Source organism: Pongo abelii, chromosome 1 (assembly GCF_028885655.2).
Source record: "Pongo abelii isolate AG06213 chromosome 1, NHGRI_mPonAbe1-v2.0_pri, whole genome shotgun sequence".
NCBI classification, from domain to species: domain Eukaryota; kingdom Metazoa; phylum Chordata; class Mammalia; order Primates; family Hominidae; genus Pongo; species Pongo abelii.
This window is the reverse complement of record NC_071985.2, coordinates 140,256,819-140,281,692: the sequence shown is the minus strand read 5'-3', so window position 1 is coordinate 140,281,692 and position 24,874 is coordinate 140,256,819. Positions and strand designations below refer to the sequence as shown.

The 24,874-nt window shown below is 37.5% G+C and overlaps 1 protein-coding gene and 1 pseudogene across 17 annotated transcripts in view; both read right to left on the bottom strand.

The window, feature by feature from the left end:
- EVI5 (ecotropic viral integration site 5) overlaps window positions 1-24,874 on the bottom strand; it is a 277,149-nt gene that overhangs the window by 193,930 nt on the left and 58,345 nt on the right. For 9 of the 17 annotated variants that reach the window (XM_063718554.1, XM_054531089.2, XM_054531060.2 and 6 more), the window contains 4 exons: window positions 4,226-4,415; window positions 3,510-3,590; window positions 3,064-3,288; window positions 1,835-1,909 (listed from right to left, as the gene is read on the bottom strand). In XM_063718554.1, the coding sequence (XP_063574624.1) occupies window positions 1,835-1,909; window positions 3,064-3,288; window positions 3,510-3,590; window positions 4,226-4,415 (571 nt within the window). The remainder of the gene's footprint in view (window positions 1-1,834; window positions 1,910-3,063; window positions 3,289-3,509; window positions 3,591-4,225; window positions 4,416-24,874) is intronic. The other 8 variants (XM_054531115.2, XM_063718560.1, XM_054531065.2 and 5 more) reach the window with 1 other exon arrangement.
- On the bottom strand, window positions 520-641 carry LOC112130881 (U4 spliceosomal RNA; annotated as a pseudogene).

Here is a 24,874-nt window from a genome sequence, read left to right as displayed (position 1 = left end):
TCTAACCATTTTGATAAAATACATACTAACTTTGCAAATTTTATCAGACTCTCTGAGTTACATTTCCAAACTGAAGTTATAGGAGAACAATATAGCATAAGGTGTGAGCATAAACTTTAGAAACAAAGAGGAGCTTTTCTACCTTATGGCCCTGGGCCATAAGTGACTACTGTTCTTGTGTTAATATATTGCTGCCACTGACAACAGCTAAGTAGATCAATCACTAAAATATTATTTATTACTCCAATGGTGGTAATAATATTTATTGAAGTTAGTATCTCTACCACCACTGCTTGCCCTGTCTTGAAGGAAACTGTGACTCCTAGAGGATTCACAGGATCCACAGGATTCCTAGAGAGCTAGGTCAGCTGTTGAGAGATTCAGACCTCAAGCAGGGAAAAACTGCTCTTTAGATGCCCAAGAGAAATGACTACTAAAAGGTTATTGTGGAGCTAACAGGAAAATAAAAGGAATAGAACAGCAGCAAAAATCACTAGACTGACAATAAGGATGTCTGAGTTCAATAATGAAGGATCTACCAATACTAAATAATTATAAAGTAGGAAAATCATAATTTCAATTAGCAATAATTGTGCCTCGGATAAACCTCACTGGCTACGATACTGCCACTGCGCAAAGCTGGAAAATCATAATTTTGTTAAACAACTGTACCTTAACATTAACAAATCTAGTTTTGCATTGTATTATTTATAATCTAATTCCACTTAGAAATCAATAACCACTGGGAGCACTTCTTATGTGTTCTTATACATGCTGTAACACAAAGTAAAAAATATTTTTATTATAAATCAGTGTCTCTGACATCAGGTTTATTCTACTTAGAAAAGTGTATACTCCTGACAGCAACAAGAGCTTTAAAACTCAAAGCAGTTGGGAAGCTGAAGCAAAGCATCAGCAAACAGTTTCTGATTCCTACTTTGCTTTTATCTACCAGGATGTGTGATCTTGGGTAAGCCACTGAACTTTCACTGCCTATCTCCTATGAGCCAAACACCACGCTAGGCTTCCACATACATTACCTCAAATAACCCTCACAACTAATCTGAAAGTAGATCGTATTGTCTTACTAAGGCTCAGAGAGAGGTTAAATAATCTAGCCTAAATTCACACAGCATGTGCAGAACTGAGTTGCAAAACCACCCTATATGACTCAAACCAAGTATCTCCATGATTCCTTTTCAGGACTAAAATAAAGAGTAAGATGGATTTAACATTTCAACAAAGCTGAAGAGATAATACTATATGCCATTTCCCTTCAAAGCTATGATTATCCTACCCCTGAATTCTGAAAACATCCCACCCAAACCCACTGCATACTCAATAACAAAGTTATATCCTTAGGGGGTAAAAGTGGCTGAGTACCACTATTTTAGGGCATGCAGTGAGGTATGCATAACAAGCTTTTAGCTCCATGATAAATTAAATTCTCTATAAATCTCTAAAGATGTTGTACAATATAAATAAGATTTTCTTACCAACACTTTATTTCTTCCTTGGTTAGAAAAAGATTACTCTTCATTAAATGTTAACAAATAAGATTTTAAACTACTGTAGATACAAGCTTCAGTAGAATATTATAGTAAAAATGTATATATCATAAAGTTGAAATTTCATTTGGTGGTAAGATATTATTGCATGTTATTTTAACACGTTTAATCTTTTAAAGTGCAAACTAAATATCTGTATTCAAATTATGCCTAGGAAAAAATACCCATATCCACTTATATTTAATAAAAACAAAGATGCTTTTTAAACTCTTCAATCCAACTTAATAAAGAATTTCATTGGACATTTAATACTTATATTAACTTACCTGCATAAGCAACAATCCAACTATAAAAGCACTTCCTTGACAGTAACCAACCTCACGATCTACTAAAGAATAAGCCTAAAAAGTAAAAAAAAGGTTGTTCAAAATACATGGTAAGTTATACCTTCCTTCTACAAAAAACCTAAAATTGGCAAGACAGGCAGATTAAAAACTATTTATTTTTGAGAAAAGCTCTTGCCTGCTTGTTATAGATGTTATCCTATACATATTTAAAAAGCAAATGTTTTATTACATGAAATTTTATTTTGACAATTTCCCAATCCAAACTTGGTAGTTCCTAAAGACAAAATAAAATAAAATAAAATAAAGGAATTTGTAACAGGGCTTAAAAATCAAGTAAAAATGGTAGCTCACGCCTATAATCCCAGCACTTTGGGAGGTAGAGGCAGGCGGATCACCTGAGGTCAGGAGTTCGAGATCAGCCTGGCCAACACAGTGAAACCCTGTCTCTACTAAAAATACAAAAATTAGCTGGGCGTAGTGGCAGGCGCACGTAATCCCAGCTACTAGGGAGGCTGAGGCAGGAGAATCACTTGAACCTGGGAGGTGGAGGCTGCAGTGAGCTGAGATCACACCGCTGCACTCCAGCCTGGGCAACAAGAGTGCAACTCCATCTCAAAAAAAAAAAAAAAACAAAAAAACAAGTAAAATTTATGTTGATGTAGATAAAACTAGACTAGGTTTAAGGCAAAGGAATTGATGAAATTGAAATGATTTAACAAGAAATCAGTATTTCAAAGAGGTAGCTGAAAGAAAAAGTAACTGTGGGAAGGGAAATGGCAATATTGAAGAAAAAATTACAATGGTACACCTTTCAAGGGCTAAGCGCTCTTAACAATGCTGGCCATAGCAAGCAGAAAAATTTGCTCACTGTAGGAACACAGATATGATAGGAGAAACCCACATCCCAGGTTTTGAACTTCACAGATGGTGAATTATCTCTTTTTATGAGGATCCCTCTATGATATGTGATTTATAAGCTATTCCATTTCCATCAATTAATGCTGAATATCACAGTAAATGTTCTAACAAGTTCTCTATACTAGACAGTAATGTAGCATAAGAATTAAGGCAAAAATAATGCTAAAACCAATTTCACTGCCAAAGCAACTGATTATTGTGGTGGGAGGTCATGCTTCATCATGAAAAATGTATAATTTCAACCTTCCAGGAATTCATTTCATTTCAAAAAATGAATAAATAAAACTTACCTTCATTACATTAAATAAAACCTCCTGTCCAAGGCTATCTTTTTCCTTAAAAAAGTTGTGTTCAGGGTAAGTTCTAGCAATGTCCCTTCGGATCAATTTTTCACAAGGCGAGGTCATTTTCAGGAGTTCTGAATACTGATCCTTAATTGGCATACTTTGTGCACTGCATAAAAGTTGCCAAACTATTGCTCTAAAGTGATGGGGTATCCCTTTACGAACAAGTTCCTAAAAATAAAATAAAATTATAAAAATGAATTATTTAAGTGTCCTATCTTGCAAGCCAAGGAAGACTTATTACGGGGTTGGAATGAAGTGGAAGACATCATTAAATTTGTAACTCACAAAGCTAGCTTTATAATAAGACTAGGGAACGCTGTAAGTCAAGGGTAAGATTGGGCCCTGGGTGTATCCTGTTCTGGTCAGGGGATTAATAATGATCATTTCACCTCAGTGTGTGGCCTCTTAAGGTAATGGACTTGAAACCTGCAGAGCTGTGAATGATGGTACAGTACCCAACATTCAAAGGGCTGTTGAAGGCAAAAAAAAAAAAAAAAAAAGTAAAATACTGTTATTCAAGAATGCAGGATATCACAACTTCATTTCTGAATCAATAAAATGAGAGAATTTAATTTCTAAAACAATTTTTGGGCCGGGTGCAGAAGCTCACAACACTTGGGGAGGCCAAGGCAGGAAGACTGCTTGAGGCCAGGAGTTTGAGACCAGCCTGGGCAACAAAGCAAGACCCTATCTCTACAAAAAAGAAAATAAAAAATTAGCGAGGTGTGGTGACACACACCTGTAGTCATAGCTACTCAGGAGCCTGAGGCAGGAGAACAACTGGAGCCCAGAAATTCGAGGTTATAGTGAGCTATGATTGCATCACTGCACTCCAGCCTGAGCAACAAAGTGAGTCTCTATAAAATAACAATAAGTAAATAAAATAATTTTCAGTTATATGTTTCTACATTATCAGGACCTCTGTAACAACTGATGTCTACAAATTAAAACTTCTAGGGGTACAAGTAAGTGAAAACAAATAAAGCAGACCTCTTTAATATATAGCTTGGAAGTTGTATTTGGGGTTGTTTTCCTAATCCTCTATTAAGTTATGTCTGACGCACTTTGGAATAAGAATAAGAACTTCAACAAAGAACATGAATACCTTAACTTGCTTTTCCTTCTTTTTGCGTACATCTTCCCATTCATTAACAATTCTTCCCCAAAGAATCCAAGAATCTTCTTCAAGGTGACTGAGGTTGCTAGAGGCTGATGAACTCGACACAAGAGAAGAGCCACTGTTTCTTCTTGACCCATTTACAGATCTTAAAGACTTACTATCCGTTTCTAACAATCTAAAACATAATTAAAAACTGTTCAAGATCTAATCTGACAGTGATATTAGAAGAGGCGGTGATAATACTTAGAGCTTTATTACTGCAATTTAACCATTGTTTTAAAATATAGTTTTAATAATATACATAATTTAAATAAATTTTGGTAGCATCAATAAAATTACTGCTATATTTTTTTCACCTATTATAGCAGTTTGAAAATTTGAAAAAGCAAATTATGTTAAAAATTTTTGAACTACTAGCCCCATTATAATTTCCCTTCATCTCCATTAAAAATTCAAATTAGGGGAAATCTGATGAGAAAAGTATTTGGGTAGGCTTCAGGAAAAAAGAACTTATACTTGGAAGAGGTACAACAAATCTATGAAATAACTAATCCTAAAATGTTTACAATGTGTCTAAAGCTTAAAAGGCAGAGCCCCCAAAATTAACCAAATCACTTCTCTTTTTTCATTTTGCTTCACACATGCATAACCAATCTGCCCAAACAAAAAGTATTTATTTGGCCTATGCAGTGTTTGTGTAAAAACTGAGCATTACTAATATACTAAAATTGGAGGATTTCACATATTTGCTTATATGCATTTATACTTTACTTATAATTCTAGATTCTCTTGAAAAATAAAAAGATAAGGCAAAACCGGTCCATATTCCTGCACAGTAAGAACAGGATATAGCTGCGTGGGAGCTTCTTCCTTCAAATGCAGGACTTTAATCCGCTCACTTTCCATAATCCCTAGTCTCCCCTAAAACTCAGGCCAGCTAACAGCTGCTATTTATTACTAGGTTTACACTGTTAAACTGGGACCTCCTCACTCATAAGATCCCTGTTGAATTTTGAGCTTGCAACCCTGTGTTAGGCCTCCTCCTTATCTGTTGAAAGAAGGATTAAGATAATTTCCAAGATCCAATCCATGACTAATCACTACATTAAGTCTTTTATTTCTTTCACATATGCACCAGCTAAAAGGAAGGTGGAAAACGTGGCTTTATCACTATTTAACATAGCTACTATCCACTTCCAGTAATTCTTCAGGAAAAGTCATCTGCTTAGGCTACAACAAATGCTCACAATACTAATCCATAAAATACAAAAGCTGAGAAAGAAAATAAACATACAGAGGTCAAATCCTATTTAACAGATTATAGAACCACCCTTTGAGAGCCAGATTTATATGCTACTCATCTTTATATCCCTTAGAACATTTAGCTCAATACAAAGTATATTAACTATCAAAATGAAATAAAATCATAAGTCCAAATTTTAAAATTCCAAATTCCAGGTATGTCATTTTCAATAACACAACAGTATAAACTGAACAAACAAATTCTATCCTTATTGAGGGAAAATTTAATATATTTTCATGGCAACAATAATTAAAATAAAATTTCCCAAATATTGCTAAAAACATAAAAACATCCCAAATAGCCAAAGTGAGCATCAACTAATTATTATAAATAATTTTACTTGAAAAAAAGAATTAATTCAGAACAAGGTCTCTGAGGAAAATAAAAAGATAAAAAAAGAATTAATGATGATGTTTTACTTTAAATACTGTTTTAAAATACATATTATTTCAGTAAGTCCATAATATATCTTATGGAAAAATTAGTTTACATAGGTAATTTTCCACATGATTCTAAACCCTAAGAATTGTAAATGCAATAAAGAAGGAAATTTTACTGAAATAACCTGAATCTTAGTTACTTGCTTCACTTATTTACTGACTGCTTGCCACATCTCAATTAAATTGCATCACTATCAACAGAGATATGCAGTTCAAAGAAAATAATGGTTTTCCTAAGTTAAACCTAAGTTCGAGGTGTAATCCAAGTATAGATAAAGAAGCACCTAAACAGAAGGCTTTTAGAGAGTCAAAAAGTCTTGGATTGCTGAGTTATTAATACAACTTCTAGGACAGGCACAAATATCAAGTGAATTCATAGCATTCGTGGGTTAGAGAAGATTAAGCAGTTAACCTTCCGAGAACATGGAAATAGCACATCCAATTATACAAAGCTGTGAGGAACATTTACAAATAAAATATCTCAAGACATTACACTATTTAAAGATACTGTCCCTGCTTTATCTTATAAAATGATTTAAAATAGATAAGCCTAAATATAACAAAACTATAAAACTCCTAAAAACAAAATACAGGAAAACCATGGCCAGGCGCGGTGGCTCATGCCTGTAATCCCAGCACTTTGGGAGGCCGAGGCGGGCGGATGACCTGAGGTTGGGAGTTTGAGACCAGCCTGACCAACATGGAGAAACCCTGTCTCTACTAAAAATATAAAATTAGCCGGGCATGGTGGCACATGCCTGTAATTCCAGCTACTAGGGAGGCTGAGGCAGAAGAATCACTTGAACCTGTGAGGCGGACGTTGCGGTGAGCCGAGATCGCGCCATTGCACTCCAGCCTGGACAACAAGAGTGAAACTCTGTCTCAAAAAAAAAAAAAAAAATACAAGAAAACCTCTTCACAGCCTTTAGGGTAGGCAAAAATTTGTTTGCAGGACATAAGGAAACAGTAACTACAAAAGAGAAAATTGATTTAAAAACTGGACTTCACCAAAATTAAAGAGCTGTGCTCCTCAAAAGATACTATTTTAAAAATGAAAAGGCAAGCCAGACCAGAGAGTAAGAAAAAAAAAAAAAAGTCTAAACACAGGTATCTGACAAAAGATAGTACACAGAATATATGAACCACTCTTAAAGTCAATAACTAAGAAACCAAACACCACACTTTAAAAAATGAGTAAGAGACGTAAACTGATACTTTCTAAACAAGATAATAAAATAGCCAATAAGTACTTGAAATATGTTAGCATCTTTAGTCATCAATGGAAATGCAAGTTAAAACCAAACTATATACATATTAGAATGGCTACAATTCTAAAGACTGACCATACCAAATGCTGGCCAGGATGGAAGCATTTCTATCAATATTAAAAGTACAAAATAGTATAACACATTTGAGAACTGTTTAATTCCTCATACAGTTAAAATACATATCCATATGGTCCAGCAGTAAAATGAAAACATATGTACAAAGAAGACATAGTTGAAAGTCCATAGCAGCTTTATTCACAATAGCCACAAACCAGAAACAATCCAAATGTTCAGAAAAATAAGTGATCAAATTGTGGTACATTCATTCAGTGTGATGCTACTCAGCAATAAAAAGAAATAAACTGCTGATATGTGCATCAACATGGATGAATCTGATAGATGTTAGGTAGAACGAAAGAAGCCAGGTGCAAAAGAGTACATACGATATGATTCCATCTATATAAAGTTCAAGAACAAGCATAATATAGAAGAAAACACAGGAATAAATCTTCATGACTTTGAGTTAGGTAAAGCCTTAAATATGACCAAAACCACAAGTGACAAAAGAAAAAACAGATACACTGGAATTCAACAAAATTAAAAACATTTTGTACTTTATTGGCTACCACCAAGAAAGTGGAAAGACAATCTACAGAATGGGAGAAAATACTTGCGAATCGTAAGGGACTTGTATCTAGAATATATAAAGAACCCTTACAAATCAATAATAACGTGATTTAAAAATGGACAAAAGATCTGAATAAACATTTTCCCAAAGAAAACGGCCAATAAATACATAAGAAGATGTTCAACATCACTAGTCATCGGGAAAAAGCAAATTGAAAACACAATGAGATACTTTACAACCATTAAGATAGTTACAATTGAGATGACAACAGTTAAGTGTTTGTGAGAATATGGAGACAATGGAACTCTCATACACTACTTGTGGGAATGTAAAATGGTACAAGCACTTCAGCCTGGCAGTTCCTCAAATGATAAGCACAGAATTACCATGACTCAGCAATTCCACTCTTAGGTATATATCCAAAAGAAATGAAAATTTATATCCATCAAAAACTTATATACGAGCATTCATAGAAACATTATTCATGATATCAAAAAAAAAGAAAAATCCAAATGTCCATCAACTGATGAATGGATAAAGAACATATGGTATACCCAAACAATGGAATACCAGCCATGAGAAGGAATTATATTCTGATACACACTATGACATCCATGAACCTTGAAAACATTATGGTAAGTTAATGAAGCCAGTCACAAAAGGGTACATATTCCATGAATACATTTATATGAAATATCTAGAAGAAAGAAAATAGATCAGCAGCTGCTGAGGGCTGTAGTAGGGGTGAAGGTAGTCAGGAAAACATAGACTGCTAATGTGTGTGCAGTTGCTTTTTGGAGTGATGAAAAAAATTCTAAAATTGATTGTGTTGACAACTGCACAATTCTGTGAGTATACAAAACACAACTGAACTGTAAACTTTAAGTGGGTGAATTAAATATATGGTATATGAATATCTGAATAAAGCCATTATACAAAAAAGAACAGGTAGAAGAGAAGTTTTGACAGAGGGTGGGGTTGCTAGAAAGGACACAAAGGAATTTTCTGAGATGGTGGACATTTTCTAATATGATAGAAACTGTCTAAGTCTTAATAGGTATGTGGGTTATACATAGGTATATACATTTTTTGAAACTCAAACTCTACACTTAAGAACTACACATTTCTCTGCATATTATTCATCAATTTTTATCACTTCATCAATATTTGTAAAAAATATTATCTACTTAATGGCACTAGGGATAGTAAAAATTCGGTGAGAAACGACTGCATTTTTTTATTGTAAGCCCTTCTGAACTTTTTAAAACCATAACTATTACTTTTTGTAAACTATTATTTTGGGTATATTTTATAAATAAAGGAAGATATAAACATGACTTCATATTTGCCTTTTCAAATTTCCTGGCCATTCCAGCAAATTTTAAAATTCTCTAATTTAGAATTTTTATAATGAAGAAGTCTTTCTCTGTGAGAGAGTCGGAACATTTCGCAGAAGTAGTAATACTTGAATTGATACCATGAAGTCTCTCCCCAGTGAACTATAGCATGTATTTTCCTACAGCATGTAGAAAAACAATTTACGTGTTCCTCAAGAATATGTAAACTTTATAGACTATGTAGTTAGAATCAAGCATTTTTATTCCTTATTGCTAAATGTGATTATGAACAACTCAAGAAGGCTTTTAAACAGGTTTCCACCTAGTTTCAGTATAATTAAGACAGTCTAACATGGTGGGGGAGGGGCGCAGTGCCTGAAAGTCAACAATTTACAAAGCCTTGAGCTTGGCAGCTGCGAAAATGGTAATACAGCATTACTCATAGGTCTGTGGGCTAGTGAGAAGTGTATCTAAAACTTTTTCACATATTTTCCTCCTCCCAGATCACATGGGTGCACTGCCTCACATGTATTTATTGCAAAGCAAAAAAAAAAAAAAAAGGGAGGCCGAGGCAGGTGGATTGCTTGAGCCCAGGAATTTGAGACCAAACTGGGCAACATGGAGAAACCCCATTTCTACTAAAAATACAAAAAATTAGCCAGGTGTGGTAGTGCACACCTGTAGTCTCAGCTACTGGGGGGCTTTGGTAGAAGAATCGCCCGAGTCCCGCAAGTTGAGGCTGCAGTGTGCCATGATCGCACTGCACCACTGCACTCTAGCCAGGGTGACAGAGTGAGATCCTGTCTCGAAAAAAAACCGGGGGGGGGGGTGGTGGGGGAATAATTCACCTCACTTCCCATCCCATCCCATCATAATCTCCTTCTAACACAAGAATTCTGACTATCACAGATTAAAGAAAAAGAATACTGTCCAAGCAGGAATATTGTACATTGTAATCTAAGGTGTCCCTATAGGTTTGTGTAGCCTCCTGGCCATTTCTAATATGCCACTTTTATACGGTAAATAATTCACAGGCCTAAATTCATTCATTCTCCCAGAATGACAGACTAGGACATAAGAGATTGTTTTTCTATCAACAAGGGAACACACAATCCTGTCTCCTCACTGGGTCACTACAAGTTTCTCTTAGAGTAGCTCCTGATCCAAGGGCAGCCATTCAAACTGGCTACAGCCACACATTAGGGAGATTGGGGGGAGGTGCCAATATACCAACTGGACTCCAAACATTATTAAAGATGGAGAGTCTAGGAGTGGTTGCTTCCAGAAGTTTGGTAGACTTTGTAGGGAGAAAGCATTTCCAGTTCCCTAATGGGTGGGACTGGGGAATAAGTTGAGAATGAGAAAATATTCCAGCATGGAGAATAGCCTCGGTCTTAGACAGATGACCTTCACCATATCTTTGCTTCTGAGAATCAAAACTTCTCCTTATCAAGATGCCACCTATGTAAGGAAAATGACAGAGTACAGACTTCACGATGGCCATATAAGAAAAAAGAATAGCTTGTGTATGGCAGCATGCAGATGATAAACAGCCCCCCAAAAAAGCTTATCTATAATACTATGATTTGAAAACACAAAGGAGGAAAGGGAAAAGAATGAGTTCTCTTTTGAGTATTTGGAGTTTGAAGTACTTGGGGGAAAATCCATGTAGACGATAAGCACAGCAGTTGAAAAGACAAATCTGAAGTTCATAAGCAAGGTGAACACTACAAACAAAAATCTGGTAATTATCTGAAAACAGTTGATATTAAACTTTTTGAGTATCCTATTGTACTCAGCATAATGTTTTCCTATGGATACCAGAACTCAGAAAGCAGGATACAATAGCAACTGGTCAACATGCCAGTCGGTAATTTATAAACTGCTAAGATAATTTATAAGGAGCTAAGAAAGGATCTAAGGAAGAAAAATGCTGTACGATATAAACACCTGGGAAGCTAAATACACTGGCACTTAAAAGTGCAGAGATGCTGGGAAAGGTGGCTCACACCTATAATCCCAGCACTTTGGGACGCTGAGGCAGGTGGATCACTTGAGCCCAGGAGTTTGAGACCAGCCTGGGCAACATGGCGAAACCCCATCCCTAACAGGAAAAAAAAAAAATATATATATATATATATATAAGCCAGGGGTGGTGGAGCGTGCCTATAGTCCCAGCTACTCGGAAGGCTGAAGTAGAAGGACTGCTTGAGCCCAGGAGGTCAAGGCTTCAGTGAGCCATGATCACACCACTGCACTCTAGTCTACGTGACAGAGCAAGACCCTGTTTCAAAAAAAAGGCAGAGATTTATTACAGAGGAGGCAACTTTTCAAACACAAGGTTCAAACATCTCTTTGTAATGTAACACCAAAGAAACAAGATATGAATGTGCAGCAACTTGCCAGGTAAAAGAATGGAAAATGATTAACAAAAAACTTATTTTAGTCCATTTGAACTTCTATAACAAAATATCTTGGACTGGGTAATTTTTAAACAACAGAAATTTATTGCTCACAGTTTGGAGGGTGGGAAGCCCAAGATCAAGGCATCAGCAAGTTTGGCATAAGATAAGGACCCATTCCTCACAGATGGAGGCCTTTATGGGCCCTCACATGGTGGAAGGGGCAAAGGACTCCCTCAAGCCTCTTATAACCGCACTAATCTCATTTATGAGGATTACAGACTCCCAAAGGCCCAATATATTAATACCATCACCTTTGGGATTAGATTTCAACACATGAATTTTAGAGGGTAACAAATAGACCATAGCAAAACTACATGCCTAACCCAGAGAGGAATCACATCCTTTCACATCAACGAAACCAAGCACAAATTCATGTCTCACAGCAATAGAAATACTGAAACAATGAGAGAATTCGGAGAAGACACAAGGAATTAGGACAGGAAACAACTCAGAGACAACACAGAAGAAAGATACCTAAATGACAGTGATTTCTCTAGTTCTGAAAAATAGAATTTTTTTTTTTCTGTGTTTAAGATCAGGGCTTGGAGAAGCTTTATAGGCTCCTCTCAAATATTATGATCAGAAACTAATAGTATAGAGATTACTTTATACAGACATTCCAGACAGACAAGCCTAGCCGATTTCACTCTTAAGATTTCTTAATTTCAAGAGACTATCTTAGGCTAAGCTAGCTGCCACAGAAAAGGTAATACAATAAATTGTTTAATTAATTATACTATCAAATTCTTCAGGAAATCAGAGAACTGATAAAAAATTTAAAACAATTCTCAATGAAAATAATAAGAATAAATACTTCAAATGAAGATCTACAGACCTTTCCTATGATTAAAAATACATGAATTTTTAAATAGAGACTTGAAAATATCTATTTTGCTTGCAAGCTCTTCACTTCCTTGGTGTTGCTGGATGTTTTATGGAGAGTATCCTCAGGAAAACTGAGGTAATGCTATGGTGGTAAAATTATAAATATAAGATGGACATTAGGTCATCTAGATCAGCCTGTCCAAAAGAGATATAATGCAGTCCACTTATGTAAAGCTAAATGTTCTAATCACTACAATTAAAAGCTTTTAAAAAAAAGATGAAAAAAATATATGTATATCTTAAATAGAGATGGGGTCTTGAGAGGCTGCTCTCGAACTCCTGGACTTAAGCAATCCTCCCACCTAGGCCTCCCAAAGTGCTACCATTAGAGGAGTGAGCCACCAGGCCCAGCCTGAAATTAATTTTAATAATTTATTTTATCAAATACAGTTGAAATGTCACTTCAACAGGTAAACAAAAGGTTTTTTCAATTACCAAGATAGTCTCTTTTTCAAATCGAGTTTTAAAATCTAGTACATATTTTACTCTTACAGCATATCACAAGTCAAACCAGCCAGATTTTGGGTACTCAATTGCTACATATGGTTACTGGCTACCGTACTAGACAATACAGATCTAGATTTTGGTAGGATATAAAGATATATAAATTAAGTTTTCAAAGATTCCTGTTTACTATATTTTTAAAAATCATAAAATACATTTGCTAGTTTAAAAAGAATGCTTTCTGGCCAGGCGCAGTAGCTCACACCTGTAATCCCAGCACTTTGGGAGGCTGAAACGGGCCAATCACTCGAGGTCAGGAGTTTGAGACCAGCCTGGCTAATATGGTGAAACCCCATCTCTACCAAAAACTACAAAAATTAGCCAGGCACAGTGGTGCACGCCTGCGATCCCAGCTACTTGGGAGGCTGGGGTCAGAGAATCACTTGAACCAAGGAGGCAGAGGTTGCAGTGAGCCGAGATTGCACCACTGCACTCCAGCCTGGCCAACAGAGTGAGACCCTATCTCATAAATCAATAAACCCTTTCTTTTTCTTCATTCTCATATTTCAGCCCCCAAAATATGCTAAAAAGCAAAATATGATTCCAAATAACAGAATATAAAACAGAACAAATATGGCTGCAATGCCAAAGTTTTAAACCACACAAATAACGGCTCACTCAAAATTTAAAATAGCAACATTCCCCTCCTTAATTAAAATGCAATCCTATTATATTTGAGACTTACCTCCATAAATTCATCTCTGCCAAAGCCTTTGTGTTTTTAAAATGAAAAAAGAAAAGCACATTTAACACACAAGGGGAAAAAAAAACTATCCGATTTCAACTTTAAAGCTATCAATTATTAACTTTCATCAAATAGATCTTTGACATTACATTAAACCATTTCTTCACATCTTTCTGGGGTTGCCACATGCACTTATTTTTAAAAAGTAATAGCTGCAGTAAAACTATGAAAAGAAAAAAGTTTCTTCATAGAATCTGATATTTTCATGTTTCTTAAATTTTAATTTTCTAAAATGTTATTTTTATACTTTCTGAATCAAAGAGAGTGAACACAACCAGAGAATCATTTACATTTGGGGAAGGGAAGAATAAATCCTAAATAAAAGCATCTACTTTGTTATGCTACAAAGTCTAAGTTGTATCTCATAATTTTTACTTTAGATATATAACTTACATATCTACATTACAAACCACAGAAGCAGAGAGAATTTAAATTATTATTCTTGCAATTTTTGCCCAGACTTACTAGTTGGTGGGGCGATAGGACAGAACAGGAAGAAGAGCACTAAAGCTTAGTGTTTGTCATTTTACTTTATTTAATCTTATTTTTCAAAGAGAGGGTCTTGCTCTGTCACTCAGGCTGGAGTGTAGTAATGTGATCAGAGCTCACTGCAACCTTGAATTTCTGGGCTACAGCAATACTTCTGCCTCGGCCTCCTAGGTAGCTAGGACTACAGGAACATGCCATCACACCCAGCTAATTCTTTTATTTTCTGTACTGATGGGGTCTTGCAATGTTGCCCAGGCTGGTCTTGAACTCTTGGCCTCGTGCAATTCTCCCACCTCGGACTCTCAAAATCCTGGGATTACAGGCATGAGCCACTGCACCTAACCTTTACTTTTAACTAAAGTCAGAGAGATGTTTTTCCACCAGGATTGTTCTCCCGAGGCAAAACAAGACTCATTCTCTACATATAAATCCTTCCCATGGATTCTGAGATTTAATGATTTTTTTTCTTTTTTTTTTTTTGAGATGGAGTCTCACTCTGTCGCCCATGATGGAGTGCAGTGGCACGATCTTGGCTCACTGCAACATCCGCCTCCCAGGTTCAAACAATTCTCCTGTCTCAGCCTTCCAAGCAGCTGGGACTACGGGCACCTCCCACCATGTCCAGCTAATTTTTTTTGTATTTTTAGTAGAGACAGGGTTTCACCATATTGGTCAGGGCTGGTCTCGAACTCCTGACCTCAGGTGATCCACCCACCTCGGCCTCCCAAAGTGCTGGGATTACAGGCATGAGCCACCGCGCCCTGACAGTTTTAATGATTTTTAAAAATACACACACACGACTCAAAATTTGAACCCAAAAGTTCAAATTTTTTAGTACTTCCACACAAGAATAAAGAGTGACTTAAACTTCTGCTCCTTTTATTTCTTCAAGTTCTTGTCAAAATCTCTTTTCTGAACATCTTTCAACAACTCTAGGAAGGAGGCATGTTCCAAGATGGCTGAATAGGAACAGCTCTGGTCTGCAGCTCCCAGCGTGATGGACGCAGAAGACGGGTGATTTCTGCATTTCCAACTGAGGTACCTGGTTCATCTCACTGGGACTGGTTGGACAGTGGGTGCAGCCCATAGAGGGCGAGCCAAACCAGGGCGGGGCGTCACCTCACCCCGGAAGTACAAGGCGTCGGGGGATTTCCCTTTCCTAACCAAGGGAAGCCATGACAGACTGTACCTGGAAAAACGGGACACTCCTGCTCAAATACTGTGCTTTTCCAACAGTCTTAGCAAATGGTACACCAGAAGATTATATCTCGCGCCTGGCTCGGTGGGTCCCACGCCCACAGAGCTTTGCTCACTACTAGCGCAGCAGTCTGAGATCGACCTGCGAGGCAGCAGCCTGGCAGGTGGAGGACGTCCACCATTGCGGAGGCTTGAGTAGGTAAACAAAGGGGCCGGGAAGCTTAAACTGGGCGGAGCCCACCGCAGTGCTGCAAGGCTTGCTATCTCTATAAACTCCACCTCTAGGGGGCAGGGCGTAGCTGAACAAAAGGCAGGAGAAACTTCCACAGACTTAAATGTCCCTGTCTGACAGCTCTGAAGAGAGCAGTAGTTCTCCCATCACGGTGTTTGAGCTCTAAGAACAGACAGACTGCCTCCTCAAGTGGGTCTCTGACCCCCATGTAGCCTAACTGGGAGACACCTCCCAGCAGGGGCCGACTCACACCTCATACAGGCAGGTGCCCCTCTGGAACAGAGCTTCCAGAGGAAAGATCAGGCAGCAATATTTGCTGTTCTGCAGCCTCTGCTGGTGATACCCAGGCAAACAGGGTCTGGAGTGGACCTCCAGCAAACCCCAACAGACCTGCAGCTGAGGTACCTGTTAGAAGGAAAACTAACAAACAGAAAGCAATAGCATCAACATCAACAAAAAGGACATCCACACGAAAATTCCATCTGTAGGTCACCAACATCAAAGACCAAAGGTAGATAAAACCACAAAGATGAGGAGAAACCAGAGCAGAAAAGCTAAAAATTCTAAAAACCAGAGCACCTCTTTCCCTCCAAAGGATCACAGCTCCTCGCCAGCAACGGAACAAAGCTGGATGGAGAATGACTTTGAGGAGCTGACAGAAATAGGCTTCAGAAGGTCGGTAATAACAAACCTCTCTGAGCTAAAGGAGGATGTTCGAACCCATCACAAGGAAGCTAAAAACCTTGAAAAAAGATTAGACGAATGGCTAACTAGAATAAACAGTGTAGAGGAGACCTTAAATGACTTGGTGGAGCTGAAAACCATGGCATGAGAACTACGTGACGCCTGCACAAGCTTCGATAGCCAATTCAATTCTAAAAACCAGAGCACCTCTTCCCCTCCAAAGGACCGCAGCTCCTCGCCAGCAACGGAACAAAGCTGGATGGAGAATGACTTTGAGGAGATGACAGAAATAGGCTTCAGAAGGTCGGTAATAACAAACTTCTCCGAGCTAAAGGAGGATGTTCGAACCCATCACAAAGAAGCTAAAAACCTTGAAAAAAGATTAGACGAATGGCTAACTAGAATAAACAGTGTAGAGAAGACCTTAAATGACTTGATGGAGCCAAAAACCATGGCATGAGAACTACGTGACACATGCACAAGTTTCAACAGCCGATTCAATCAAGTGGAAGAAAGGATATCAGTGACTGAAGTTCAAATTAATGAAATACTCCTCAAGAAGAGCAACCCCAAGACACATAATTGTCAGATTCACCAAGGTTGAAATGAAGGAAAAAAAGTTAAGGGCAGCCACAGGGAAAGGTCGGGTTACCCACAAAGGGAAGCCCATCAGACTAACAGCTGCTCTCTCAGCAGAAACGCTACAAGCCAGAAGACAGAGGGGGCCAATCTTCAACATTCTTAAAGAAAAGAATTTTCAACCCAGAATCTCATATCCAGCCAAACTAAGCTTCAGAAGTGAAGGAGAAATAAAATCCTTTACAGACAAGGAAATGCTGAGAGATTTTGTCACCACCAGGCCTGCCTTACAAGAGCGCCTGAAGGAAGCACTAAACGTGGAAAGGAACAACCATTACCAGCCACTGCAAAAACATGCCAAATTGTAAAGACCATCGACACTATGAAGAAACTGTATCAATTAACGGGCAAAATAACCAGCTAACATCACAATGACAGGGTCAAATTCAAACATAACAATATTAACCTTAAATGTAAATGGGCTAAATGCTCCAATTAAAAGACACAGACTGGCAAATTAGATAAAGAGTCAAGACCCATCGGTGTGCTGTATTCAGGAGACCCGTCTCACATGCAAAGATGCACATAGGCTCAAAATAAAGGGATGGAGGAAGATCTACCAAGCAACTGGAAAGCAAAAAAAAACCAGGGGTTGCAATCCTAGTCTCTGATAAAACAGACTTTAAACCAACAAGGATCAAAAGAGACAAAGAAGGTCACTACATAATGGTAAAAGGATCAATTGAACAAGAAAAGCTAACTATCCTAAATATATATGCACCCAATACAGGAGGATCCAGATTCAAAAAGCAAGTCCTGAGAGACCTACAAAGAGACTTAGACTCCCACACAATAATAATGGGAGACTTTAACACCCCACTGCCAATATTAGACAGATCAACAAGACAGAAGGTTAACAAGGATATCCAGGACTTGAACTCAGCTCTGGACCAAGCAGACCTAATAGACATCTACAGAACTCTCCACCCCAAATCAACAAAATATACATTCTTTTCAGCACCACATGGCACTTATTCCAAAATTGACCACATAGTTGGAAGTAAAGCACTCCTCAGCAAATGTAAAAGAACAGAAATCACAACAAACTGTCTCTCAGACCACAGTACAATCAAATTAGAACTCAGGATTCAGAAACTCACTCAAAACACACAACTATATGGAAACTGAACAACCTGCTCCTGAATGACTACTGGGTAAATAACAAAATGAAGGCAGAAATAAAGATGTTCTTTGAAGCCAGTGAGAACAAACACAATGTACCAGAATCTCTAGGACACATTTAAAGCAGTGTGTAGAGGGAAATTTATAGCACTAAATGCCCACAAGAGAAAGCAGAAAAGATCTAAAATTGACACATTAACATCACAATTAAAAGAACTAGAGAAGCAAGAGCAAATAAATTCAAAAGCTAGCAGAAGGCAAGAAATAACTAAGATGAGAGCAGAACTGAAGGAGCTAGAGACACAAAAAACCCTTCAAAAAAATCAGTGAAACCAGGACCTGGTTTTTTGAAAAGATCAACAAAATTGATAGACCTCAAGCAAGATTAATAAAGAAGAAAAGAGAGAAGAATCAAATAGACGTAATAAAAAAATTATAAGGGGGATATCACCACCAATCCCACAGAAATACAGACTACCGTCAGAGAATATTATAAATACCTCTACCCAAACAAACAAGAAAAATCTAGAAGAAATGGATGAATTCCTGGACATATACACCTTCCCAAGACTAAACCAGGAAGAAGTTGAATCTCTGAATATACCAATAACAGGCTCTGAAATTGAGGCAATAATTAATAGCCTACCAACAAAAAAAAGTTCAGGACTAGACGGATTCACACCCAAATTCTACCAGAGGTACAAAGAGGAGATGATACCATTTCTTCTGAAACTATTCCAATCAATAGAAAAAGAGGGAATCCTCCCTAACTCATTTTATGAGGCCAGCATCATCCTGATACCAAAGGTTGGCAGAGACACAACAAAAAAAGAGAATTTTAAACCAATATCCCTCATGAACATCGATGCAAAAATCCTCAATAAAATACTGGCAAACCAAATACAGCAGCACATCAAAAAGCTTATCCACCATGACAAAGTGGGCTTCATCCCTGGGATGCAAGGCTGGTTCAACATACACAAATCAATAAACGTAATCCATTACATAAACAGAACCAACGACAAAAACCACATGATTATCTCAATAGATGCAGAAAAGGTCTTCGACAAAATTCAACAGCCCTTCATGCTAAAAACTCTCAATAAACTAGGTACTGATGGAACATATCTAAAAATAATAAGAGCTATTTATGACAAACCCACAGCCAATATCATACTGAGTGGGCAAAAACTGGAAGCATTCCCTTTGAAAACCGGGACAAGACAGGGATGCCCTCTCTCACCACTCCTATTCAAAATACTGTTGGAAGTTCTCACCAGGGCAATCAGGCAAGAGAAAGAAATAAAGGATATTCAATTAGGAAAAGAAGAAGTCAAATTGTCCCTGTTTGCAGATGACATGGTTGGATATTTAGAAAACCCCACTGTCTCAGCCCAAAATCTCCTTAAGCTGATAAGCAACTTCATACAAAATCAATGTGCAAAAATCACAAGCATTCTTATAAACCAATAACAGACAAACAGAGAGCCAAATCATGAGTGAACTCCCATTCACAATTGCTACAAATAGAATAAAACACCTAGGAATCCAACTTACAAGGGATGTGAAGGACCTCTTCAAGGAGAACTACAAACCACTGCTTAACAAAATGAAAGAGGACACAAACAAATGGAAGAACATTCCATGATCATGTATAGGAAGAATCAATATTGTAAAAATGGCCATACTGCCCAAGGTAATTTATAGATTCAATGCTATCCCCATGAAGCTACAATTGACTTTCTTCACAGAATTGGAAAAAACCAAAGTTCATATGGAACCAAAAAAGAGCCCACATTTCCAAAACAATCCTAAGCAAAAAGAACACAGCTGGAGGCATCACGCTACCTGACTTCAAACTACACTGCAAGGCTACAGTAACCAAAACAGCATGGTACTGGTACCAAAACAGAGATATAGACCAATGGAACAGAACAGAGGCCTCAGAAATAACACCGCACATCTACAACCAGCTGATCTTTGACAAACCTGACAAAAACAAAAAATGAGGAAAGGATTCACTATTTAATAAATGATGCTGGGAAAACTGGCTAGCCATATGTATAAAGCCGAAACTGGATCCCTTCCTTACACCTTATACAAAAATTAATTCAAGATGGATTAAAGACTTAAATGTTAGACCTGAAATCATAAAAACCCTAGAAGAAAACCTAAGCAATACCATTCAGGACATAGGCACGGGCAAGGACTTCATGACTAAAACACCAAAAGCAATGGCAACAAAAGCCAAAATTGACAAATGGGATCTAATTAAACTCAAGAGCTTCTGCACAGCAAAAGAAACTATCATCAGAGTGAATAGGCAACCTACAGAATGGGAAAAAATTTTTGCAATCTACCCATCTGACAAAAGGCTAATATCTAAAATCTACAAACAACTTAAACAAATTTACAAGAAAAAAACAACCCCATCAAAAAGTGGGCAAAGGTTATGAACAAATACTTCTCAAAAGAAGACATTTATGCAGCATACAAATGAAAAAATGCTCATCATCACTGGTCATCAGAGAAATGCAAATCAAAACCACAATGAGATACCATCTCACACCAGTTAGAATGGCGATCATTAAAAAGTCAGGAAACAACAGATGCTGGAGAGGATGTGAAGAAATAGGAACACTTTTACACTGTTGGTGGGAGTGTAAATTAGTTCAACCATTGTGGAAGACAGTGTGGCGAATCCTCAAGCTTCTAGAACTAGAAATACCACTTGACTCAGCGATCCCTTTACTGGGTATATACCTATAGGATTGTAAATCATGCTACTATAAAGACACATGCACACGTATGTTTACTGCGGCACTATTCACAATAGCAAAAACTTGGAACCAACCCAAACGTCCATCAATGATAGACTGGATTAAGAAAATGTGGCACATATATACCATGGAATACTATGCAGCCATAAAAAAGGATGAGTTCATGTCCTTTGTAGGGACATGGATGAAGCTGGAAACCATCATTCTGAACAAACTATGGTAAGGACAGAAAACCAAACACTATATGTTCTCACTCATAGGTGGGAAATGAACAATGAGAACACTTGGACACAGAGAGGGGAACATCACACACTGGGGCCTGTCAGGGGGTGGAGGGCTGGGGGAGGGATAGCATTAGGAGAAATACCTAATGTAAATGACGAGTTAATGGGTGCAGCAAACCAACATGGCACATGTATACCTATATAACAAACCTGTACATTGTGCACGTGTACCCTAGAACTTAAAGTATAACAATAATTTTAAAAAAAACTCCAGTAATTATTCCTTAGTTGTCAACATATATATTAAATACATCTGGTATTCTGGGGTAAATTGTGAATTGTTTGGGAACAAGCAATTCATCTATACCCACACCTTACCTACAACAATTTTAATATAACGCTTTGTGTATTTTAGTTGCACAGTAATTATTGATCACAACCATAAAAATAAATTCAACTTTGGTCACTTACAAAATCTATACCAGAAGTTATCTTTACTGGAAACTACTTCATCCTTGTGTATAATAACCAACTAAACACTTAAAAATCCTTTATATGCTTTAGCACTGTCTATAAGTGCTTTGTCAGTCCTGCCCAAACTTCATGTCCCACTATTTTTCTTTTTTTTAATTATTTAAAATTATATTTTATGTTGACAAATACAAATTGTATATATTTATCATGTACCACATGGCTAAATCAAGCTAATTCATATACTCATTACCTCACATACTTCTTTTTGTGGTGAGAACACAAAAGCTACTCTCTTAGCAATTTTCAGGAATATAATATACTGTTATTAACAATAGTAACTGTATTATAACTATAGATCTCTTGAACTTATTCCTCCTAACTGAAATTTCATATCCTTTGATCAATATCTCTTTTTTTTTAAATTTTATTATTATTATACTTTAAGTTTTAGGGTACATGTGCACAACGTGCAGGTTTGTTACATATGTATACATGTGTCATGTTGGTGTGCTGCACCCATTACCTCGTCATTTAGCATTAGGTATATCTCCTAATGCTATTCCTCCCCCCTCCCCCCACCCCACAACAGTCCCCAGTGTGTGATGTTCCCCTTCCTGTGTCCATGTGTTCTCATTGTTCAATTCCCACCTATAAGTGAGAACATGCAGTGTTTGGTTTTCCCACTATTTTTCTATCACATATCTCCTTTTGCTCTATTTAATAGTCCCTTTCATTTCTTTTTCTGAGAACCTATTTGCTCATAACAGCCCTCACACAACCTAACACTCCACTTTGATCTTTCAAGATCCTCTTCTAATTTCATCTTATCCAAGAAACTTTGAAAATCTACATATTATTTTAAAAGACTATCTCTTCCCAAAACTTCTGACCAGAGGATTTGCTCAAAATCTTTCAAATGTAGTAAAGAAAGGTGTAAAAAGTTAAAACCAAAACACATATACACACACTAAACCCACAAAAAGTTATCATGTGGCACACCCAGCTTTCTACCTTACCCACTGAGTGCTGAGAGCCAAAGAAAACCTTTAAAAGGTCTTTCTAGGAAATGATCATAAGAGAGCAGTATTTTCTATCACCAGGTTTGCATGAGTTGATATTAGGTCCTATTCCTGGGGCTCAATTAGGCCAGACTCAAAATCTATAGTTCCTAAATCCTGTTCCCTGTGAATTTCCTTCAAGCTACTGTTGTCTGTCTCCATCTCAATAGGAAGGGACCAAGTCTGAGGACAGGTCTATTTAAAGTAAAAATTATCTCAGCAGTAAAATTATAAAATTACTTCAATAATTACCTCAGCAGTAAATTTTTTCAAAGCTAAGCAGAAGTAACATTCACAATATATTTATATATGATATTAACTCCAATATCTAATTGTCAAATAATATAAATCAATTTTTCTAATTCTATTCAGACTTCTTCCCATGCTGTTGCGGGAAGTCAGGGACCCTGAACAGAGGGACCAGCTGGAGCCAAGGCAGAAGAACATAAATTGTGAAGATTTCATGGACATTTATCAGTTCCCAAAATTAATACTTTGATAATTTCTTACACCTGTCTTTACTGCAATCTCTGAACATAAACTGTGAAGATTTCATGGACATTTATCACTTCTCCAATCAATACTCTTATAATTTCTTAGGCATGTCTTTAATCTCTTAATCCTGTCATCTTCATAAGCTGAGAATATATGTCACCTCAGGATCACTATTGTACAAATTGATTGTAAAATATGTGTGTTTGAACAATATGAAATCAGTGCACCCTGAAAAAGAACAGAATAACAGCGATTTTCAGGGAACAAGGGAAAATAACCATAAGGTCCGACTGCCTGCGAGGTCGAGCAGAACACAGCCATATTTTTCTTCTTGCAGAAAGCGAGTTGGAGAAATATCACTGAATTCTTTTCCCAGCAACGAATAACCCTGGGGAAGGAATGCAATTCCTGTGGGTAGGTCTATGAACGGCTGCTCTGGGAATGTCTGTCTTATGCAGTTGAGATAAGGACTGAAATACGCCCTGGTCTCCTGCAGTACCCTCAGACTTACTAGGATTGGGAAATTCCAGCCTGTTAAATTCTAGTCAGACTGGTTGTCTGCTCTCGAACCCTGTTTCCTGTTAAGATGTTTATCAAGACAATGCGTGCACAGCCGGACATAGACCCTCATCAGTAATTCTAATTTTGCCTTGCCTTGTGATTTTTATTGCCCTTTGAAGCATGTGATCCTTGTGACCTACTCCCTGTCCGACCCCCTCCCCTTTTAAAATCCCTAATAAAAACTTGCTGGTTTTGCAGCTCGGGGTCATCATCACGGTCCTACCAATATGTGATGACACCCCCGTGATTTACAGGCCCAGCTGTAAAATTTCTCTCTTTGTACTCTTTCTCTTTATTTCTCAGACCGGCCGACACTTAGGGAAAATGGAAAAGAACCTACGTTGAAATACTGGGGGCTGGTTCCTCCGATACCATGCCAAAGGAAAATACAAAACTTTATATGAAAAATTATTTCATTCTTGCCATGATTAAATAATAGAGACTAGATTTACCCTCTTTCCTGAAACCAAAAAATATTGAACAAAATACATTAAATTATATCAAACAATGATTTTCAAGACTTTAGGCTTGGCACACTCACTCATGCCCGTAATTCCAACACCCTGGGAGGCCAAGGTGGGCAGCCTGCTTCAGCCCAGGCGTTCGAGACCAGCCTGGACAACATGGCGAAACCCCATCTCTATAAAAAGTACAAAAATTAGCTGGGCATGGTGGCACACACCTATAGTCCCAGCTACTCGAGAGGCAGAGGTGGAAGGATCACCTGAGCCCAGGAGGTCAAGGATGCAGTGAGCTGTGATGGCACCATTGCACTCCAGCCTGAGCAAGAGAGTAAGACCCTGTCTTTAAAAAAAAAAAAAAAAAAAAAAAAAAAAAAAAAAAGACTTTAGACAACAGGCAGCATTGGAGAAGAATTCCTGAGACTCAGGACATAAGTAAAGTCAACTCTATGACTGCCATTTTAACCACCTTGAAATTCAGTTTCTGGGCCCTATAACAGGTGGGGAAAATTGAGATACAGTCTTGTGTGCTCCCTGAATTGAGGAGATGATGAGGAGAGTCATTGCAAGTCAAATAAACCATATTTCAGGTACTCAATGGCAGTGAGACCAAGGTGGCTAGAGTTCACAGGTCACGACCAGA